The 20,551-nt window shown below is 44.8% G+C and overlaps 1 protein-coding gene across 3 annotated transcripts in view; it reads left to right on the top strand.

The window, feature by feature from the left end:
• Positions 1 to 9,511: 9,511 nt before the first annotated feature.
• The window catches only part of CA10 (carbonic anhydrase 10), a 476,991-nt gene continuing 465,951 nt past the window's right edge, over positions 9,512 to 20,551 (top strand). Inside the window, exons 1-2 of one of the 3 annotated variants that reach the window (XM_070562243.1) lie at positions 9,512 to 9,631; positions 11,219 to 11,852. In XM_070562243.1, the coding sequence (XP_070418344.1) occupies positions 11,792 to 11,852 (61 nt within the window). In that variant the 5' untranslated portion in view covers positions 9,512 to 9,631; positions 11,219 to 11,791. Of the gene's footprint in view, positions 10,289 to 10,400; positions 11,853 to 20,551 lie in introns of those variants that run through there. The other 2 variants (XM_070562241.1, XM_070562242.1) reach the window with 2 other exon arrangements.

Below are 20,551 nucleotides of genomic sequence, written 5' to 3'. Positions count from 1 at the left end.
TATTAAATGCTTTTAGGTATTCTATTTCATGGAATTGCCCCAAATAATTCTATACGAAAGATGTCCTTATTCTGCTTTTGCAAAAGAAATTGTGGCTTAAAGCGCTTAAGTGACTTTTGAAATCCCACAGCTGGTGAATGGTAGACTTCAGATTCAAACACCAGCTTTCTGATTCGAGGTCTAGTGCCTCTTTATCCACTGTGTTCTCCATAGTGTCTAAGGTTAGCACACCTTAGAATTTAGGGTGACACATGTCTGCCATAAAGCTTTATCCAACTACTATAGTTCATATTGGAAATTCCCTGTCCGTGTTCTTATAATAAGTTCCTAATTCTGTAGGTCAGCTGTTTTGCCTCTCTAACTTGGAAGACCTCAGAGTCAAGTCTCCAGATCAGAAAACATCTCTTTCTTTCAGCATCTACATTCTTATCTGGCAAGTTGTTGGGACATGGAAGTGAGGCACCATCCTTGCACCACCGGCTATCTGGGAGCTGGTCCCAATCATGATTATGAGGAGGGTTCCGCCTTTGACCATGGTGGAAAAAGCCAGGGCTATGAGCTGCCAAATTCGAAGGTAGGAAAAGAGACCATAGGGTAGGCAGCTCAGTTTCATAGGGCAGCTACAGATTAACACAAAAACTGGTTTTGGAAAGTCAAATATATATGAAATTGTGGGTAAGATCTGCTTATCAGCACTGCTGGTGAATCAGAGAGAAAAGCAGTACTTCAATGTCATCAAGCTCTATGAAAAGCAGCTGAGAAGCAACACTTCATTTTCAAAACCCTGGACTGGAACAAACTGATGAAGCTCTACAGCATGAGAGGATCATTTTACCTCCATCCGTCCAACAATGGTGGAACTAGTGGCTGTGTTGGTTATTAACTTATCATCTGTTAGTTCTAGATCCTTCCACACTCTGCTCTGTGTTGCTGTGGCTGGGTCTTTATCAAACATTTCTCTTTCATCAGTTTGCTCTCTGTGAGATTTTTGCCAACAGGGGCTGCTAGAGGGAGCTTGGAAGGCAGGAAGTGGGAGAAAGGACTTGATCCATTCAGTTTTGCATCCAGTTTTTGCAAGGGTCTCCCTAGCAACTGCTCTTCCTTCAGCAAGAAGCAGTTGCTCCACTTTCTAGTTTCTTCCAGCAGTCTCAGAACCAGCCTCCGTTGCACCACCTCAGAGATATCAGTACCAGCTGAGCAACACACCCTCCTCAGAGGTCTGAGTTACAGCTCCTCCTCTGAGCTTCTCAGGTACCAGCACCAATGGGAAGCACCTCTTGAGAGGCAGGAGTCCCAGGCCATCAGGAACCCGTCCTCCGGGCTTCTAGGCTCTGATAACCCTAACATCTTTGCTTTGTCTCCCCAGCCATAACGGTGGTGGCTGCTTCCTGCAGATACTCTCTCTGTGTTAACAGCATTTCCTGTTGACTTTTTAGTCCTCCAACGCCAGTTTAGCCAACTCTCTACGTTAAATTCTCTCAGAAAAATAACCATTGGTTTTTGTGTTTCTGACAAGACCCCGCTTGGTTCATTGGGTCTGCATCCTCTAGTTTGGATTTCCACTAGGTAGCCAGAAATGTTTTCCCCTCAGTGGGGAATGGTTAGGCTGAGGTTCTTAAGTTCCTTAACCTCTAGTTACCTTCATTTTAAGTTTCGTCATTGCTTCTCCACAGGGATAAGGTATATCCAGGCTGACTCAAGGTTGCACCCTGCTGGTTAAAAGTAGATAGCTCGTAGCAGGCGATGAGAAGAGGCTCTCCCGACAGAATTCAGCGATCAGAGTTTGGATCAAAGTCAGTCTCCGAACCATTTTAGACCAGCCTTCCTTGCACTGATGGGCCTTATCCAACCTTCCCATCATTTTAATTTTGTGACATTATCACCCTGTACCTCCTTAAGAGTCCTTCTAATTCAAGTATAGTAAAATCAATTTTCTTTGAAAATTTTATGAAATTCCTGAAGGTAAATGAGAAATCTTTGGGAGTAGCGCTCACAGTCTGCTTTACAAGGAGCCCTATTCTCTCTCATTGGTTAACGAGGAGTCTTGAACAAGCTAACTCTGGTAGTTATTGACTGAACTGAATCCAAGAATCCCAAAATCATTATGGCAACACCTCCAAAATTACCACCACCCCCTTCTGAAATTCACTTATACACGAGAGAAAAACAGTGCCTTTGTTCATTTTCTTTCTAACAAAAAACATGAAATGAAGAGGGCAGGGTGCCAGTCTGTTCCCCATTTCATGGGAAGAATAGCAAGAAACAGCCTCCAGGAGCTCCTATTTTATTATGAGAGAAGTTAATGACTTGAAGAAAAGAGAATGCTTTTTTAAAAAATAGTTTATCATTTAAAATATATTTAGGATTTGCTTCACACCCATCTAAAATCCATTTTCCTAAAGAAACAGTAACTTATGGGAGATTAAAATGAAATATATTTTCACATGTAATATTTATGTCCTTCTGCCTCCCAAGAGGAAATTCAGCAGAAGGAAATATTAGCTCAGGAGGGTCTTAAAAGATTCATTAAGAGAAAGTATTTAAACCAGTGAGATGAAACCATCACTTCATTATAAGTTTATGTGACATTTACTGAAACCTTGATATTTTACAGTACCCGACAATGCCGTGTTTATATTTTTGTAACGAGAGCCCTAGTCTTACAACCCTCTTTGGTCTCAACTGTGGGTGACTCTGTTGTAGGGTAATCGCTCCTCATACCTCTCCTGTTCTGCTTGGCAGGGGGTTCTTTTTGATTTAATGAGTTTTCTCCTCTGTCTAGCAGCAATCAGAGAACAGATTCAGAACTTTGTGGGTTTCCTACCAGGGTCACTCAACTCCTGCTTTATTAAATCCACACAGCGGTATCTGGGAGAAAAATTCTGTTGTTGAAGTTGGATCAAAATCTGAAATCCTATTTGCAGGAGAAGAAAGTAAGCTAGCCGCGGAGACCCCAACAGCAGGGTCCCCTTCCCTGTGTCGATTTGGAAATGGCATTCTTTTAGAGCCTTCCAGTGGCACCATTCCTCACTCTTGAATGTCTTCCATGCTTTGAATAAAAGGAATGTCATTTCACACAAGCATTTGAGGGTTAATACTGTTGGGTGGAGCGATGGGGCAGGGCTGTTTTCCCAAGTGCCGTAACTGCATTCCTAGGACTGAGGGTGCTCCGAGAAATGACTCTTAAGTGTGGGGATGAAACATCGACTTGGGGCACTTGAGCTTGAGGCATGTCATATAAGCATGAAAGATGGCACGTGAGGGCCCTGCACTGTGAGACAGTGTCAGGGGTAGGAAGAGAAGGAGGAAGGACCACCAGCTTGAGGCTGGAAGACCCCATCAGATGCCCTCTTGACCCCGGCCTGCAAATATTCAGGGTAGGTCTGCCACCCTCACTATTTGTAGATTTCCTTAATAAACAAATGAGACATATGACTCCATGATCCAGCATGTAGAAAATGCTGAGTAGTGAAGTAGAATGTATTTTTCAAGGGCAAAGTAAAAAGAGAAACTTAATACTTGTAATTTTAATGCTAATCATTGGGGAGGCAATGTGAAAAAAATCTTGGCAAATAATTTAAAAACCTAATGCGTTAGTTGCTAACTCCAAAATTATACAAGCTGAGATAGGAGCAGACTGTTGTCCTAATTAAAGTCTTTTTTAAACCTGGGAACCATTATGAAACTAAAATCCTCTCTATTGATCTCTAACTGCTACCTGAAGGTACTGCAGCTGGCTTAAGGAGGAGAGGAGAGCATTCTTGCCGGTATAAATTGTCACTGGAAAGTGTTTAATGTAAAAGAAACACACACCACAAAACCACACACACACACACACAGATACACACAAATGGTGCGGCGGAGTTGAAAGTGTATTGGACAGGAAGCAGAATATCTGGGAAAAGCATCTTCAACTAAGTTGTATGGATTTGGATGATATATTTATTTTCCATGTTTCAGCTGCTGCGTGTGTTGCTGGGTAACAACAGAAAGAAGGATGGGGATGGAAGGTTGTTGGAGGAGGTCATCAAGACCCCTTGAGCTGGACCAGGGTAATTAGAGGCCCCTCACCCCCTCTTGTGTCTTTGGAATGTATGTTCTGCCTACCATTCCCACAGTGGGAGCTGATTCAAGGATGCAGTCCTGAGGGAGCAAGGGGCTGTTGAGACCTTCTTGATGGTATACATGGCTGAACCCCACTAAGGCCTCTATGCAAAGTTTCAAGATTCTGGCAAGTAGGTACGGAGATCAATTCATCTTGCCAAGCCACATAAGTAAGTTACCTCGCTTCTTAAACCTGCTACCTACCAATCTGGAGTGATTTGCTTCTTTCTTCAGTCTCTTCTTGCCCTCTGTGTATGGGGAACAGTTTTCAAACCAAGAAAGGTTTAAAAGTAAATAATTAGGAAGGCTGGCATCAAATTCTGACTCTGCCTCAGCTTTTGCCTATATTTGAACTTCGACACATCATTTAACCTCAGCTTAAACCTGCATCTTCTTACCTGAAAATTAAGGGGGTTGGGACCAGATCAGGTCTGAAACTGTACTAATGTGTGCTTGAAATGCACTTTGAAACATCTACCATCAAATCCATGACAAAAATGCAAGGAAGACTTGAGTTATTTGAATAAACCAACAAATAAACCTATTCAATTTTTCAGCAATCATTTAGCCTGCTACATATTCATTGCAAAGAAGTCTTCCATTCGTAAGACCTTGAGTTCAGGAGGCTGCATATTTGAGAGAGACATTAACTGTGATGAAAAGAAGAAAGGTGTAGCATGGGTTTAATTAACTTCCAAAATGATACCCAAATCATTGACCAAAATGCCATAAAGTTAGTTTGTACCAGTTCCTAGTCACCATGATCCTGCACAAACTTAAATAGCAAATAAGGTATAGCATTTTATAGAAATAAAATGTCCACTATCTCCTTTAAAAAAATAAAATTCCCTTATGTTGATTATGAATTTTAGTAGGGATGAGAAGAAATCCTATTTCAAAAATATAATGAACACTGGTGGTAACCAACTTATTATTCAGTCTAATGTCAAAGAGAAGAAAATAACCTGTTCTCCTTGCATTATATGCTATTTCACCATCCTCACATTCTATGTCCAGAGAACTGAACTGCATCTGCTCAAATGCATTAACATCTTCTCTTGATGGACTCATTTAGAGAACAAGATCTTGTACCCACGCCTCAAATAACCCACATGAACTCACTGTTGAAAAATATAAGGCATATTACTGAATAGCATTGAAAAGTGGCAAGCTTTTCTTTCTTCAATTACTTCATGAGAAGCTCCACTGATCTACACTTGGCATTTTTCCTGTGACCCAAATATCTACCTGCTGTCGTAGGCAGAATAATGCCCCCTCAAAAGATGTCCACACCCTCATCGCTGGAACCTATGAATATGTTACCTTACGTGGCAAAAGGGATTCTGCAGGTGCAGTTAAATTAAAGATTTTGAGACGGAGAGATTATCCTGGATCATCCGTGGGGCCCAATGTAGTCACAAGGATCCTTATAAGGAAAAAAGGGATTAGAGAGTAAAAGAAGGAGATGGGATGGTGGAAGCAGAGGGTGGAGTAAAGCCATTGCTGAAAGAGCGCCATGAGCAAAGGCTCGTAGACAACCTCTAGAAGCTGGAAAGGCAAGGAGCCAATTCTCCCCTTGAGCCTCCAAAGAGAACACAGCCTTACAGACACATTGATATTAGCTCTGTAAGACTCATTTCAAACTTCTGACCTCCAGAAATGAAAGGGAAAAAGCTTATGCCGTTTTAAGCCACTAAATTGATAATAACTTATCACAGTAGCAACAGGAAACTAACACGCTCCTTGATGGCCTCAACCTGCATGCTAGACAGCAGAAGCTGGTGCCTCTTTCGAGATTCTTCCCCTACGACTAATTCTTGAGAAGCTCCTGCGGGGATGACTCATCTGTGCTCACAATCCATGGCATCACCAGGGTCTTCACCATCACCCACCTCTTTCTTCCACATAGCTCTCTGTTCTGCCAGTGGTCTGCCCTTTGTGTCACTGTGCATCACACTCTGCAGTTTGGGGGACCACCCAGAGTTTGCCTCTGCTTCTGCTACCATTGCCACATTGTTTTGGGAACTGCTGCCGTTCCCTTTAACATGATAGCACAAGTGTTGGCACAGAAATTTTCCCTCAGTATGTTATAATGTTTATCAATAGTCATCTCAAGAGACAGCAGAAGGAAAAGCTTTCAGAGATTAACTTTTAATTGGTTACTAGATATGATTACTTCCAGTTAACAGAATTCTATGCCAATCTTATTGGTTCCCCTTGGGCTATGTTCCTGTCTTACTATAAAACTTCTTCCCCATCTCACAGCCCACATCTCAGTGGCAGAATCCAGCTTTCCCATCACCAAGTCTTCATTTCTGTCCCAAGATGTGCCTCTCTCCAGGAATGACTGGATAATTTCCACTACCTTCAAGGGAAATCGCCCCACTTAATATTAGGGGATTTATCCTATGTTCCGAACAGGATAGCATATTATAACATAACACTCCAATACCTGTAAAACAGCTAAAGATACAGCTACAACATCAGAGCCACTTCTTTACACGACAGCTTCCAAATTAAGAACTCGTTTAATTTTTCATATTTCTTGGAATCTGAGTAATTTAGTAGTAAGTGACATTTCACATAAAACAACAGTACACTAAGATTGAGCTTCTCTAAACCTAGTCCAGCCACAGTTTATTAAATATAGTATCTATTTACGATTGCTTATGATTATAGTCTCTGTCTTATATTTGCAAAAGCTCATTATCCATTTGGATGGATAATCGTGAGATATAATTGACATAAAATAATCTGTATATGTTTAAAGGGCACACTTTGATAACTTTTGACACACGTATACACCCATAAACCATCAACACAATTAAGATAATAAATATATCCATTGCTCTAAAAAGTTTCCTTGTGGTCCTTTGTAACCCCTCCTTCCTGTCCCTTTCCGCTTCCCTGCCTTCCTCCTCAGGCAACCACTATTCTACTCCAGCTAGATAAGGCATGGAGAAGAGAAACACACACTGAAATAGTGAGCCCATCGTGCCTGAATACAGGCTGACAAGAGAGTAGAGGAGTTGGGAAGAGAGGGAGCTCTGCTGTGTCTTGTAATACAGGCATCCAGGCTCTTGGGAATGTGCCCTAATGGATGTCAAGCTCTCAAAATGTTACCAGATGAGTCACCGCTTTTTTTATGGGGTGGAGAGAAAAAGAAAGTGGAGAAGGAACCCCAAAGATTTCAATATTGTCCTCTTCTGGGGAGTGGAACTATAATCCCCTGCCTTCTATGGGACAACTGGAGTTGGCTGTCACGCTTGGGCTCAGCCGAGACTTTCTATTATATGTGTTATGTGCTTGCACTGAATTGTCCTGGAGAAATGTAGAGCAGGAAAGAGACAAAAGATGAAGGCAGGCATGGTGGAGAGAGACTCTTTATAATTATTAACACCTGGGTACAAGCTCTTTAAAATGCGAGAAAAATTGTGAAGAATAAATATTTTCTAGCTTCATAGAGTTTTTAAAATTTCTTTTATTTCTTTTGTGGGTTAAAAAAATAAACACTTCAATAAAGAATGAAAACAGAAGGTTCCTACTTAATACGTGCTTTTACTGAGTTATTTCTGGATTAAGATGGAGATTTTCTTAGAAAACACACAAGTTAAGCCTAGAAATGACTCAAGAAAATATTGTGTTTTTTTCTTCTAGAAAATGCTAACATGGAAACTAAATGCTGAGGGACTGTTGTGTTCAGTGCTGTATTCCAAGTGCCAAGAACAGACTTGATACTCAGCAGACACTCAGCTTCTTTCACTAGAAACGCCTTTGATGACTCCTAATTCCCACTGATCTTTTCTTTCTCTCCTAACAGTAGCTAAGTTCCAAACTGCATAACCTACCGTTACATTTCATCCTGCCTTTGACTGACATCTAGCTGTGTCACATGTGGACTCCTGCTCTCCCTAATTACAAAGTGACCTCCTCAAGATGATACTTCTCATTGTACAGAGGGGGCAGGACATGGTACAGCGTGGCCTCTGAGTTTGGAATGCCTGGCTGTGACCTCTACACCACCACTTACTAGCTGTGAGACTTTGGGCCAATAACTACTCTGGACCTCTGTTTTATCATCTGTAAAATGGAAGTTATAATGACATTTCTCTCATATGGATGTTATGATTAAATCAGATAATCCATGTAAGCGATTTGGCAATGCCTGGCATACAGCAAACAATCAAACAACACATGAATGCTATTATTTTCACTTAAATATGTCATATGAGTTGATGGGGTTCTTTTGTTTTTGTTTTTTAATTGTAAGTAGTTGGTGACAGAGAATAGATTATTCTGTGAGAAGGCTGAAGGCCAGTGTACAGGCTGAAAAGGGGAAAATTTAGTATTACTTCACTGGATTGGCTCTTAAGGCAAAATGCAGAGGGAAATATGGTTTGTAAGCTTTTTGAAAGCAAGGATTATGGATTTTCAATTACAAAACTCCTGTATCTCGCCAGACTGCTTGACACATATAAGGCACTCACTTAATATTTGCATAATTCATGAATAATTGAATCCTGCTATAGAATCCAGGCACCCCGCTTCTGCTTCCACGGACAGCTCTCCTGCTGGCAGCAGATTCCACTGCCGAGTGCAGAAGGTAGGTCACCATTCATGGTTCCAAACGCTCGCCACGGTGGAATCTGTTCGTCTTTGGCAACCAGTTTTCTTTCCTCTTCCTTCAAAAATCGCTTTCTTGCGGTCGACTTTCAAGGCACGGAAACAAACCCCTCCTCCCCCTCCCATATGTTTCCCAAACGGGCTAATTCTCACTGTCTCACATTCTTTTACTGTTCTGAGGTCTCACTATCTTTCCTGCTGAGCCTCGAAGCTCTTTCTATAAGAATCCTGATCTTTCTTCATCTGGGCCTAGATTTTCAATGTGTTGACCACCTGGAGTCCTTGGCCCAAGTCTCAGAGAACAGATCCCTCGGCCACACCTCCTTGTGGAAGAGCAGGCAAGTCTGCGGGTGGTTCTTTTTTCGAATCCCGTGAGGCGGCAGGACTGCAGCGGAGGCTTCCAAAGTCTGCCCAGCGCAGGAAGCTCACGCTCTTCAGCTCTGCTCCCTCCCACCTCCTCCCCACCCCCACCCCGCCTGTCTGCAAAAAGACCCGCCTGCCTCCTGGGCAGTTGGAGTCGGTTCAAGAATCCGGGGAAGGCTGCAGTGTCACTCCTTTGGCTCCAACCCCGCAACTTCGGATGCTACACAGCCTGGGAGACTCACTAAATTGTGCGGATGAACGGTACTCTCTTTCCTTCTCCTCTCCACTTATCCACCTTTTAGGCGGCTATCAGACCGAGACTCACACTGAAAGGGCTTCTAAACATAAAAAATAAAAAGTGCAAAAAAAAAAAAGTCCCCTGCGGGTTATGTGTGTTTGTGTTTGTTGTGTGTGTCCATCCGCGCTTGTGCAAAATCTCCCAAAGTCACAGTTTGCAATCCGGACAGGCGCGCCGAGAAATCCGACATCTTTCCAGGGATTCCCCTATCCTGCCCAACTCTTCTTCAGCGCTCCCAAAGAGGTAGGTCTGGGGCTTTCTCAAAACGCTCCTGCAGCGATCGACGCATAGAAATCGGCTGCGATTTTTCCTGTCTTCTCTCGCTCCCAGCCCTCCTGTCAGGCGAACAGTCCCGAACGCAGGGTTTCCTCGCATTTCCCCCGCATCTACATTCCAAGCGGCTGACCGGGTAGAAGTCCCTCCCCGGCCTCAGCCCGCCCCGCCACAAGACCTGCTGCGGACCCGCGGGCTCCGGCCTCGGTCTGGGCGGTGGGTGGTGCTCACGCCGCCCCCACCTTCCCCTGGGGCCTTGGAAAGCCGCGCGCTGGGCGTGTGTGCGCGCGCGCGCGCGGACTTGGTAGGGAAATCTTCAGTGGAAGCTGCTGAGTGTCGCCGGCAGAGAGTATTCTGGAGCCCAGCAAAAGCCTCCAAAGCACTTGAGCTTTCCCAAAGAAAAAGAAAATAAAAGAAGGAAAAGAAGGGAAAGCCGTTCCCCTAAAACCGGGGTTTCCGATAGTCTTGGATCCTCCCGGAGCTGGGCAGAGGCGCAGGGGGCAGCGGCCACTGCTCGCACTTGGACTTGGGAAGACGGTTTTTTCCCCTTTCAGGAGGAGGGAGGTGAGGGACTTGCAGGCAAGAGTTGCACCCGGTCTAGAAACCTGCAGAGAGGAGGACTCTGGGGTAAGTCGTGTTCTGGCACTGGAGCGGAAAGGGGGAAGGAGGAGGGGGGGTAAGGAGATGGACGAGAGGGAGAGGGCAGGGAATGAATTATGCAAAAAAAAAAAAAAAAAGCCCAAATATTCCGCAGCAGTGGGAGAGCGCAGCATCGCACTCCCTGGATGAGTCCCGCCCAGGTCTCCCGCGCCGAAGCGGCTGGCGCGAAGTTCTTTTTAAGGAGAAGAGAAACTCCCCAAATCCTGGAGGGTGACATAGGCAGCCGGGGCAGGGCGGAGTGAGGAGTCGGAGCCCGGGGCTGGGGCCGAGGCGGCCGCCGCGGTGGCCCAAAGCTCCGACGCCCAGCCCTCTCCTCCTCCTTATGGCCGCGTTCGGCCTCACCTCCCCACCCTGGCCTCCTGCCTCCGCCCCTGGGCGCGGGGGCGGCGGGGCTGACGTTGGGGCTCCCGGCGGCGGCGAGGACGCTCACCTGGCCGAGCCTCCCCTCCTCCTCCTTCTCCTTCCGCCCCCACCTGCCCTCCTCCTCCCCTCCGAATCGGGAAGCATCGGGATCCGTAGGCGAGGAAATAACGACCCCTGCAGTTGCATTGCGGAAAATCTCGGCGGCGGCGGCGGCGCTAGTTGCAGGCGATGGAAGCGAGGCAACTGGGGGTTCTGGGGAGCCCAGGAAAATAGCAGAGGAGCCGAAAGCGCGCGCGCGTCGTGGGGAGCCCGCGGGCCCCCGATGCGCCTGGGTCTTCGACCCCGCACCGTTCCCGCTCGGCGCCCTGGACGCTCCGCCTGAGCCGGGCTCGGAGGAGGCGGGCTGCGCGCGGACTTGGGGAGCAGGGAGGGTCGGCGGAGGCTGCTGGCGGCCGGCGATTTCGGGCAATAATCCCTGCCTCTCTTTCTCTGTTTCTGTCTGCTGTGTCTGCTCCTCCCCCCGCCCCCCGGAAGCTGGAGGAGAACGGCCCCGGAGCGGAGCAGCCACCCTTTGACCATGCCCCGGTGAGGGGGGCGGACTTCGAGGGCAACTTGTCGCGGACTGCCTGGGCATAGCCAGCGAGCTGCGAGCTGCCGGGGGCCCGGAACTGCGCGGCGCGGCCCGGCGGGGGGCTATCGTCTATGTCTTCTTGGGGCGCCCGGCGGATCGGGGTCTCGTTTTTGCAGGAAGAGCCCAGCGCTGGTGGCTTCAGGTGGCTGCCGCCGCCGCTGCTAGTGCTGTTTCCGCCTCTCGTGCGAGGAGCAGAGACCGGCGAGCGGGCAGACCTCCGGGGCAGCGAGGCATCGGACATGTGTCAGCACATCTGGGGCGCACATCCGTCGAGCCCAAGGGGAGATTTGCCGGAACAATTCAAACTGCGATATTGATCTTGGGGGTGACTGCCCCTGGCCGGCTGTCGGGTGGGAGTGCGAGTGTGCGCTCGCTCGGAAGTGTGTGCGTGTGTGTATGTGTGTGTGCCGTGTCGGGCTCCCCCCTGCCCCCCCTGTTTTCCCGTCGAGTGATGCACTTGGAATGAGAATCAGAGGATGGAAATAGTCTGGGAGGTGCTTTTTCTTCTTCAAGCCAATTTCATCGTCTGCATATCAGGTATGGGACGCGCTGGAGTCAGGGGCGGGTTTGGGTTCTGTTGTGGTGCTGGGAATGTGTAGGGTTTATTGTGTGTAGACACTCAAGTAGCCTCGAGGATGGGGGGGGGGGGGTGTTGGCAGAGACCTTTTCAGCTCTGCAGGTTTGCTGCCTTCAGAATTAAAAACCTTTGAAGTTCAAGGGTGTGCGCGCGCGCGCGTGTGTGTGTGTGCGTGCGTGCGTGTGCGTGTATGTAGTGGGGATAATATCAGTATGGAGTCCTGAAAGGTAGTAGGGGTGGGAGATGAGAAAGAAGAGGCAGATGGGTGTTGATTTTCAACTGCTTTCCTGGCTGAGAACTCTGGCGCCGAAATCCGAGCCTTGGCAACCTCCACCCCCATCCCTTGGCTTCCAAAGTTCCCAAACTCGGTGGTTCCAGGCTGGCAAAATGGATGCAGAGCCCTCCCTGGTTTCTAGGCACTTTCCAGAGACTGCGGGAGGATACGGGACTGGAGAGTACCAGGAGGAACCAGAGAGATGTAGAGGTCCTCCATGCCTTCCCCAAACCCATCAGGACCTGGTTGCCATGGTCTGAAACATGCCAGCACACCCCCCTTGACCCCAAATAGAAGCGAAACCCACCTGAAACAACACAATAGCATAAATACTGCTTTAGATCATGGTCTTTCCTAAATCCCTGTGGCAAAGATGTGCTGGCTCAGCCTCCCGGATTTCAGGCTACTTGTGCTAGTCTGTGGTTTTAGGAACTAATGGGAAGCCGGGCGTTGAGGTGAATGAGGTATGGCTTGTGCCTGCCTGTGTTCGTGTGTCTTTGTGTTGGGAGGGATTCTGATTTTGAAGCAGTGTCTTTGTTGGTGCAGGGAATTGGGGGTGTGGACGGGGGCCGTGAGAAAAAGCCCCAGGATCAGCAGTATTCCCCCCTTCAGTTCAGTGCCTCCTCTCATGGACGGTGTCTGCCCCACTTCCCGTCACACCTGTCATTTAAGCATCCAGGGTAAGGCCCGTTTGCAGTGCTCCCTTCTGCCTGCATTCCCTCTGCAGAATTGAGGACTCAGACAACTTCCCATGAAGTCACTAGAAGAGGAGGGCAGAACCTTGCCCCCTGTGAGCAGACACATTTCAGCAGCATTGGGGTGGAGGGACATGTTTCCTGCATCTTCCTGCAGCCCAGCCAATCCCCACCCTCTGAGCCAGATCTGATTCTTGTCTGCCCTTACCCTGGACCCAGTGCCAAATGCCACTGTTCAGTCTCAGTGTTCACTTCCTTGGGCAGGAATAGGGAATCTTTTCTTTGAAATTATTGTTTGGGGCTCAGCCACCCAACTAAGACACGTACCTCTGTAACACTTTAGAGATACGTTGCGTACCTGGTAGACCATAAAAAGTGCCCTGGGTCACCCCAGCTGCTCTAGGGGGGACCTCTTTTACCTCCTCCTGCATCTAAGAGAAAAGATTCCCAGGTGATTTATGAAGGTTTCTATCAGTTATATATCCAGGGATGCACTGGGTGGCATCTCACAAGGCCACATTTTACATCTTTTTCTTCTACGTGTCTATTCCAAACTCTCTTTCTCCATTCCACAATATTTCACTAGTTATAAAGTAGCCTTTCCCTCCCTCTCTCCAGCATCACAAATAATTTTCAGATCAGACAAGCCAGCTGAGTCCCTTTAAGATGTGCAAAGGGTTAACATTCATTGAGGTTCTGGATCAGATTGCAAACCTTGTCCTCAGCCCCTACCCTGCATTTGGTCAGGCCCTCAAAGAGGGGAACTGTCCTTAGATGGGGCTGTCCTTAGCCTCCAAAAGAGACACTGGTGGGATACCTGTCACAGCCATACCTGATTAGGTGGATCAGCAACTAAATTATCTAAATAGAAGCATTAGGAGGGGATTATTTCCAACCCAGGAGGGATGCTGTAGAGTACGTGGTCTTTCACTTGTGTTTACTAAATCATCGTCATTGCTATGTAATGAGAGGATAAAAGTGGGAGCAAAATTGCTAGCTGGTAGCTAACCACAGACAACTAGGTTAGCCTTCCAAATGCCTAGTTAGGACCTGCATTAATTTGCACTTTATGAAGATGTTTAGGCAGAGAGGCAATATTAGGTACTATATTTACACATTCAGAAACTTAACAGGTCATTCTTTCTCCAAGGCCAGGGTAGCCTCCTCCCTTCATAAGCAGAACCACTCATTCACTGATGTCCATGGATGTGACAATTCTGATTAGTAATATAATTATGACTCACATTTCCCACACTTAGGAGGACTTTTTTCCCATCTGGCAGCCTTAAGAGGTATAGGAATGTGATGTGCTCAGGTTGAATAATTGTGTCGCAGGAAGAGTTTAGTAGGTCTTTCCCTTATGTTTCCATGATTTGCAGTTTTAATTTCCTCTCGACTGAGCTTTACCAAAAGGAACATAACCCTGTGATCATAGAACCTACTAAATCTTGAATTTAAAAAAGAAATTTAAAAAAACAAAACACCTCTCTGGTATCTTGGGATGACTCGCCCTACCCGGGAAATGGGTACCAGTTCTCACTGAGTTACCAGGCGTGAGATTGATGTATTGGTAGAGCTGGCTTCATTACTGGGGAATACCAGACTAGAAAAGGCCAGCAAAAGGCTGCAGTGTAAACATTTTGCAGAAGGAAAATTTTGGTAGTAGATCTGGCTCATGGGAGGTTATCGACTGAATTTCAGTTGGTAGCATCTGGTTTCACGAATGCTCTGGTGCTTTGTAGCTTAGGGTTTTGTTAACCAAAGGCGTCTACCCTCACCCCACCCTACCCCCCAAATTAAAAGCATATCCAAGGAGTTTTCTCCCTGGGCCTGTGTACATATATTACTTACAATACAGAGACCTGGGATTGGTATGGTCAATGGCTCTGCACTAATCGTTTGGTTGTGATGAAGCTGCTGGCAAGTGGCACTGGGGGTCTGCTCGGCCAGGCTTAGCTAGCTGCTGGGGGAGTAGCATGTGTGCCTTCTTCCATTTGAGAGATGGAATCAATTTTGGCTACTTAAGGACAACACAGCTAGGCTGAAGAGGGAGTGCCATGATCTGGGCTCCATGTTAGACTCAGATCTCGTTTTACTGAAAATATAAGGCAGCCAAGATCTGTGAAGAGATGAGAGGAAGAGAGAGGGAGAGAGAGAGAGAGCTAGGATGATTTTTCCCTGTGCTAGCAAGAGCACCATTCCCTTCTTACAAAAGCAGCTCAGATCAGCTAGAATGAATGCTTAGCAGCACCAGGAGAGAATTGCCTGGTCCAAAGACAGCTGTCTGATTTAATTTACAGAATGCATCCTACTTCCTTATACATAACTTTACTTCTTTGTCAGTTTATTCATAATAATCGCAGCAATAACAATTAGAATTATGTGGTGCTTCCACATATATTGCATGATATCGCACATATTTGAACTCCTGTATTCTCAGAATTTGTAGGGTAATTTTATATGTAAGGCAACCAAAGCCCCCAGGGGTCAACCTGGACATCTAACCGAGTCAAAATTCAGCATGTCATTTATGTTTTGGTTCAAGATTTCTTTAAATGTTTCTCTTTAATGATGAAATCATTCTTTTTTTAAATGATGAATACATCATTTTTTGTTTTGCTTTCTCCAATTGGAAGAATAAATGGTGTTAAATGGATGTAAGTCGTAGAGAGTTTGGAAGTGGAAGTTTGGGGAGATTGCAGTCTAGAGCTGGAATTAAGGTAGCGTTTGAGTTGTGCATGACTGTCACTCAAACAGATAAGACCATTACCCAAGTTTGCCACTAAGGCCTTATGATCAGCAGTCCCTACAAGCAAGGAATATTTCATGCATTCTTTTCCTAATCTGAAAATTGGAGTGTTTTACTTCAGCTTCTTTACATGCAGAAAGGGGACAATAGAACGTGGCCCACATGTTTTTTACATGGATTAAATGAGATGATACGTTCAGTGATTTTCACATAGCACAGTATCTGAGGCATAGTAAGCTTGCAATAATACAATTATTTTCTTTTCCTACAAATCTGGCGTTTTTTAAGTTTGTAAGGCCATGATAGAATAGAGCCTTTACCTTCCACCCCTTCAACTTGTTTAAAAGCAAAGAGAAAATCCTCAGCAAGTGCATTTTATAACATTGGCCATGAATCCTGCTTTCAAGGAGGTCTTAGCTTAACAGCTTTGAAATGTCTCTTAATTTTCTTTCTCCGGTAGATGAGACTGGCAGCATTAGGCGTTGGTGCATAGTCATGAGTGTAACTCACTTTATCCCTGTGAGCCCAATACTGAGGGGAGCTTTGGAAAGTTTAATAAATCATCTGGGAATATAGTGCTTATTACTCAGGGGAGCAACAGAATTTTTCTCTTTCTGCTTGTAAATTCTAACTCGGGATAGACCCAACTTTAAAGTGCTTCCCAAGTGGCCAACTATATATGCTGTCAGTTTGGCTTGAAATAGAACATTCCATTAAATAAAAAGAGTCCCACCCCAACAAAGAATTCTTATCTGATGATCTTATTGGGTCATATGCTTCCTTTAAATCCAGTTTCCCATGTTGATGCTACGTAGCCACGACACTGACAGATTCCATCTTCATAGATGAGACTCTCCTGGCAGTGAGACGAGAGTCTTCCTGAGTAAGAGAAAATCCCTGGGGAAAAGAGAAACGTCAATGTGGAGGAACATTTTCTTGAGTGGTGAGAGGGGGTTTGATTGCCATCCTAGGCAGTCAATACTTAACATCCCTTAATTTTTCACCTTAATTAAGCATTACATATTTGGGCCTGGGGTTTAGGTCAGGAAAAGATCCAAGCACCATAAATGTGTATGGTAGCAAGCCATTGCAGAGAATATGGAAGGTAGAGGACCCACCCTGCAATCCAGCTCTTCCTTAATTATCTATCTGACTTTGGGCAATTCTCTTAGCCTCTTAGAGTCTTAGTGTCCTCATCTGTAACATGGAAATTACATTTGCCTATTTCAAAGAATTATTGAGAGAAACATCACAGAATGATCCTGAATGTTCTTCATGTTATGCAAATGTACAGTATCTGTGCCTTTACTATATTATGGAATGATCCATGCTTAAGATATAGTTATAAAATCAACGTTGAGATCCATACACATATTGTAGAGTGATATGAAATAATATGATGCCTAGTTGTTGAGAAATAGTTATAAAAGCCAATGCACAAGAAAGTAAGGCACAAAATGAAACAATAAGAATAATGCCTAATTGTTTGCCAGAGGACATAAGTGCTATAGCAGAGAGACGTCTAGACATGAAGGAAAAGGAAGATAATAGATAAATGTTGGAGGTTGGGATAGAAGAGATGGAGGGGGACCATATCGTCAAAAGGAGAGGAATAGGAAGGAGTGAGATATGTAGTAAGGACTCTGTCAACTGGAATAAAAGGTTCCCTTTGGGGGATACTGGAAAGCTTGGGTGACTCCACTTAGGGAGCAATGAATGGAGAGAATATAGAGTGTCCTAATATATTTAATTCCTCGGTGATTTTTATTTTTCTTATTATGGTTCTTTGCGTGGATTCAGTGGACTGAACTTGGTTAAAATTTGTTTGAAATTCTGACATTTCTTTGGATTTTAAGTTTTTGCTGCCTGTCTCCAAGTGCTGCTATGCTTTTCATAGTTTGTAGCCCATTTAGGATTGTAGACAGTTGAGTTTTGGGGAGACTTCAGCTTTCTAACCTGTAAAATGGAGAGGATACTTACTTCCCAGGGTTAATCCGACAGGGTGCTTGTTAAGGAACAAAATGCTATTTGTCAAATGCCTAGCATGGTGTGTGGAATACAGTAACCATTGGCCAAATTATACATATCGTATGAGAGTAAGCAGGGGCCTTGGAGCCAAGATAAGTCTACATGTGAATCCTGCCTTCAGCATTCACTCTCTGTGTGGTCTTTAAGTTCCCTGAGCCTCTCTAAAATGTGTAAAATGCGGATTGGAGAAAATGTACGTAAGATGTTGCCGTAGTGCCTGGCATGTAGTAGTAACTCAGTGAACTGGAGCTACTCTCACAAAATCACCCTCATCACTGTCATCAATAACAATACTAGTTGACACTTTGGACCTGTTCTTGTAAATGCCAATTAGTTATTCAGCTGTTTCTTCTGTGTCCAACAAAATAGTATTGCTGGCCAGCTCTGTGCCAGGCATAGGAATCACAAAAATGAACAACTGCTGGTCCTTAGTTATAAGGTGGTATGTATTATGTGATAGAGACGTGTACAAAGTGCTGTGGGACTATAAAGGAAGAGCAATTAACTCTATTTTTGGTGGATTCAAGTGAGCAAGGGGAAGAGTTTAAAGAGGAGAAAACATTTGAACTAAGCCTGAAGAATACACAAGATGTCAAAAGAACAGAGAAAAAAAAAGACATACCATGAGGCAAGAATAGTGTGTTTATAGACAAGAAGGGATGAAAAAATAAAGCATCGGAAGTAAGATGCAATGGACATGTGGGGTAGATGGGCTGGAGTCAGTGACTGGAATAGGGCAAGAAAAATAACTTGGGCCTAATGTGAAGGGGTTCGCAAGCTAAGAGAAGAAATTTAGTCCACGTCTTTTAGTTATAAGGAGCTACAGGAGAGAGAAGGAAAATGACATAATCAGGTTGGTGTGCAATTTAATAAAATATATTTATATTTTCATTGTAATAAGCAATATTTTAGAAACCCAACTCCTTATCTTGTCAACCTTTTTTCTTGCTCACAAAACCCATTAAAAAGATACTGGTCTAATAGATCAAGTGGTCCATTACGGGACATTCTGAGTGACAGACTTAGGGGAAAAAAAGACAATTATCCTATCTCTTATGAACCGTGTGAAGCAAATGCGAATGTCTCCAATTTTGTGCTTGAATAATAATAATAATAATAATAATGATAATGTCTTTAGCATTAGATGAAGGCTAAGAGACATGGATCATCCATACATGCTTTTGTGTTGTGAAGATTAATTGCGTGCTAAGCAATAGATGCACTATTGACATGAAGCAGATGCCTGAAGCACTGCAAAGCGTTTTACAGCGATTTTGCCTTATTACGCTCTGTCCGACTCTTATTTACAATAGATTGCATTTTCACTTGGGAGAGTATACTTATGGTTTACTAAATTGTGTACCCATTTTACCCTCTCGGTGGTCCAGTTACTATATAGAGTGAGTATAGCGACATAAAATGAAATGGCTTCCTTTGTCCACCTAATCATTCAGTATTTGTTGAGGGTGCACTGTGTGTGTTATCGAGGATCCAATAGGAATGAGTAAGACACTGACCTCTCCCTCCAGGAATTCATAATCTAGTAGGAGACGGATAGTGAAATATTAGTAGTTACAGCAGAACGTGATAAGTATTGTAATGAAAAGAGATACAGCATTTGAGTAGAACAGAGAAGGGCCATCTGACTCAGTGTGGAGGGGGGAGTGCTATAGAGGAAGGAGAGTAGGTAGTGTTAGCTAGAAGATGCTTGGGCTGAGTCTTGAAAGATGCTGAAGAGTTGCCTTGGAAGATTTTGGTTGATTGACCAGGAAGAGTGTGATGGGGGAGGGATGACAATAGGAGCCAGCATTTACAAAAACAGAGAGATTAGAAGGGACATGATAAATTCAGGGGACTGTCAAGAGGTCAGCATGACAACAGCAAAAGAGTGGAGTGTGATGGATAAGACTGAGGTAGAAGAACCTGTAGGAGCTATGGTTCTAGTACAATAACACCTTGCGTATATTAATAGTTAGTAAAAACCATCCTGGTACCTCTCTGTGCAGGGACAGCATCCTTTTAAGGACCGAGAGGGTAGGTCTAGTTTACATCATTCTCCTTGTTAGGAACAGACCAGTTAGGGTTAAAGCTTTTGGCTGTAGTCCAGCTAAGCTCCATTTGGCCCAGTTCACTAGTTATTTTCCATTGTCGTCTCTAATTCCAGGTGGCTTCCCAGAAGCTTTTGAGCTAACCCAGATATAGATTACAGAATTTATCTGCTTACTTAGTTTGTCTCCGTGAATTTATACCCTAGAAAGAAAGCCAGGACCATATTGGTTGACCCTGGATTTTGCAATATGGTAATTATCACCTTATTCTCTTTGACAGTTGAATCTTTCCTATAACTTTTTGCAATTTTTGTCTCATGTAACCTTAAACAAAACTTTAAAGGATTTCCATCTTGCAGGGGTTGGGGTGGGGAGCTGTGGATGGTAAGAAATGGTCTGGGATTGCCTTTATAACAAAGCCACAATTGCTCTTTATTAGCAAGATTGCACTGGTAATGGGGTAGCCAGTGTTTGGGTTTGATTACATTTGCATTAAGGTGCCATCAGGATGGCAGCAGAGAAATTATCAGTGATTGTGAAGGAGACAGCCTACAAATGCCTTTCCCTCCTGATTTGGGAGAAGTGGGACCTTTGTCACAGTAAATGCAGAATTAATCTTTAACTTTGTCCAATACTTCATGCCCAGCGGCTGAAGGGACTGGCAGTGGGAAATGAAGCCTATGACTTTCAGGTGAGTTTTCCAGAGCCAAGTCCTGCTGGCTTCACAATGCATTTGGCAGCAATGCCAGAGTTGGAATAAACACATTTGCTGAAGGATGTGAGTCAACATATTCTCCTTCTGCTGCCCCCTCTGCCTATGATACACACAGCTCCCTTTCATCCTTAGGAAAAGGATATTGATGGC

Source organism: Equus przewalskii, chromosome 10, assembly GCF_037783145.1.
Source record: "Equus przewalskii isolate Varuska chromosome 10, EquPr2, whole genome shotgun sequence".
In the NCBI taxonomy this organism is placed as follows: Eukaryota; Metazoa; Chordata; class Mammalia; order Perissodactyla; family Equidae; genus Equus; species Equus przewalskii.
This window is presented reverse-complemented; position numbering and strand designations above follow the sequence as displayed.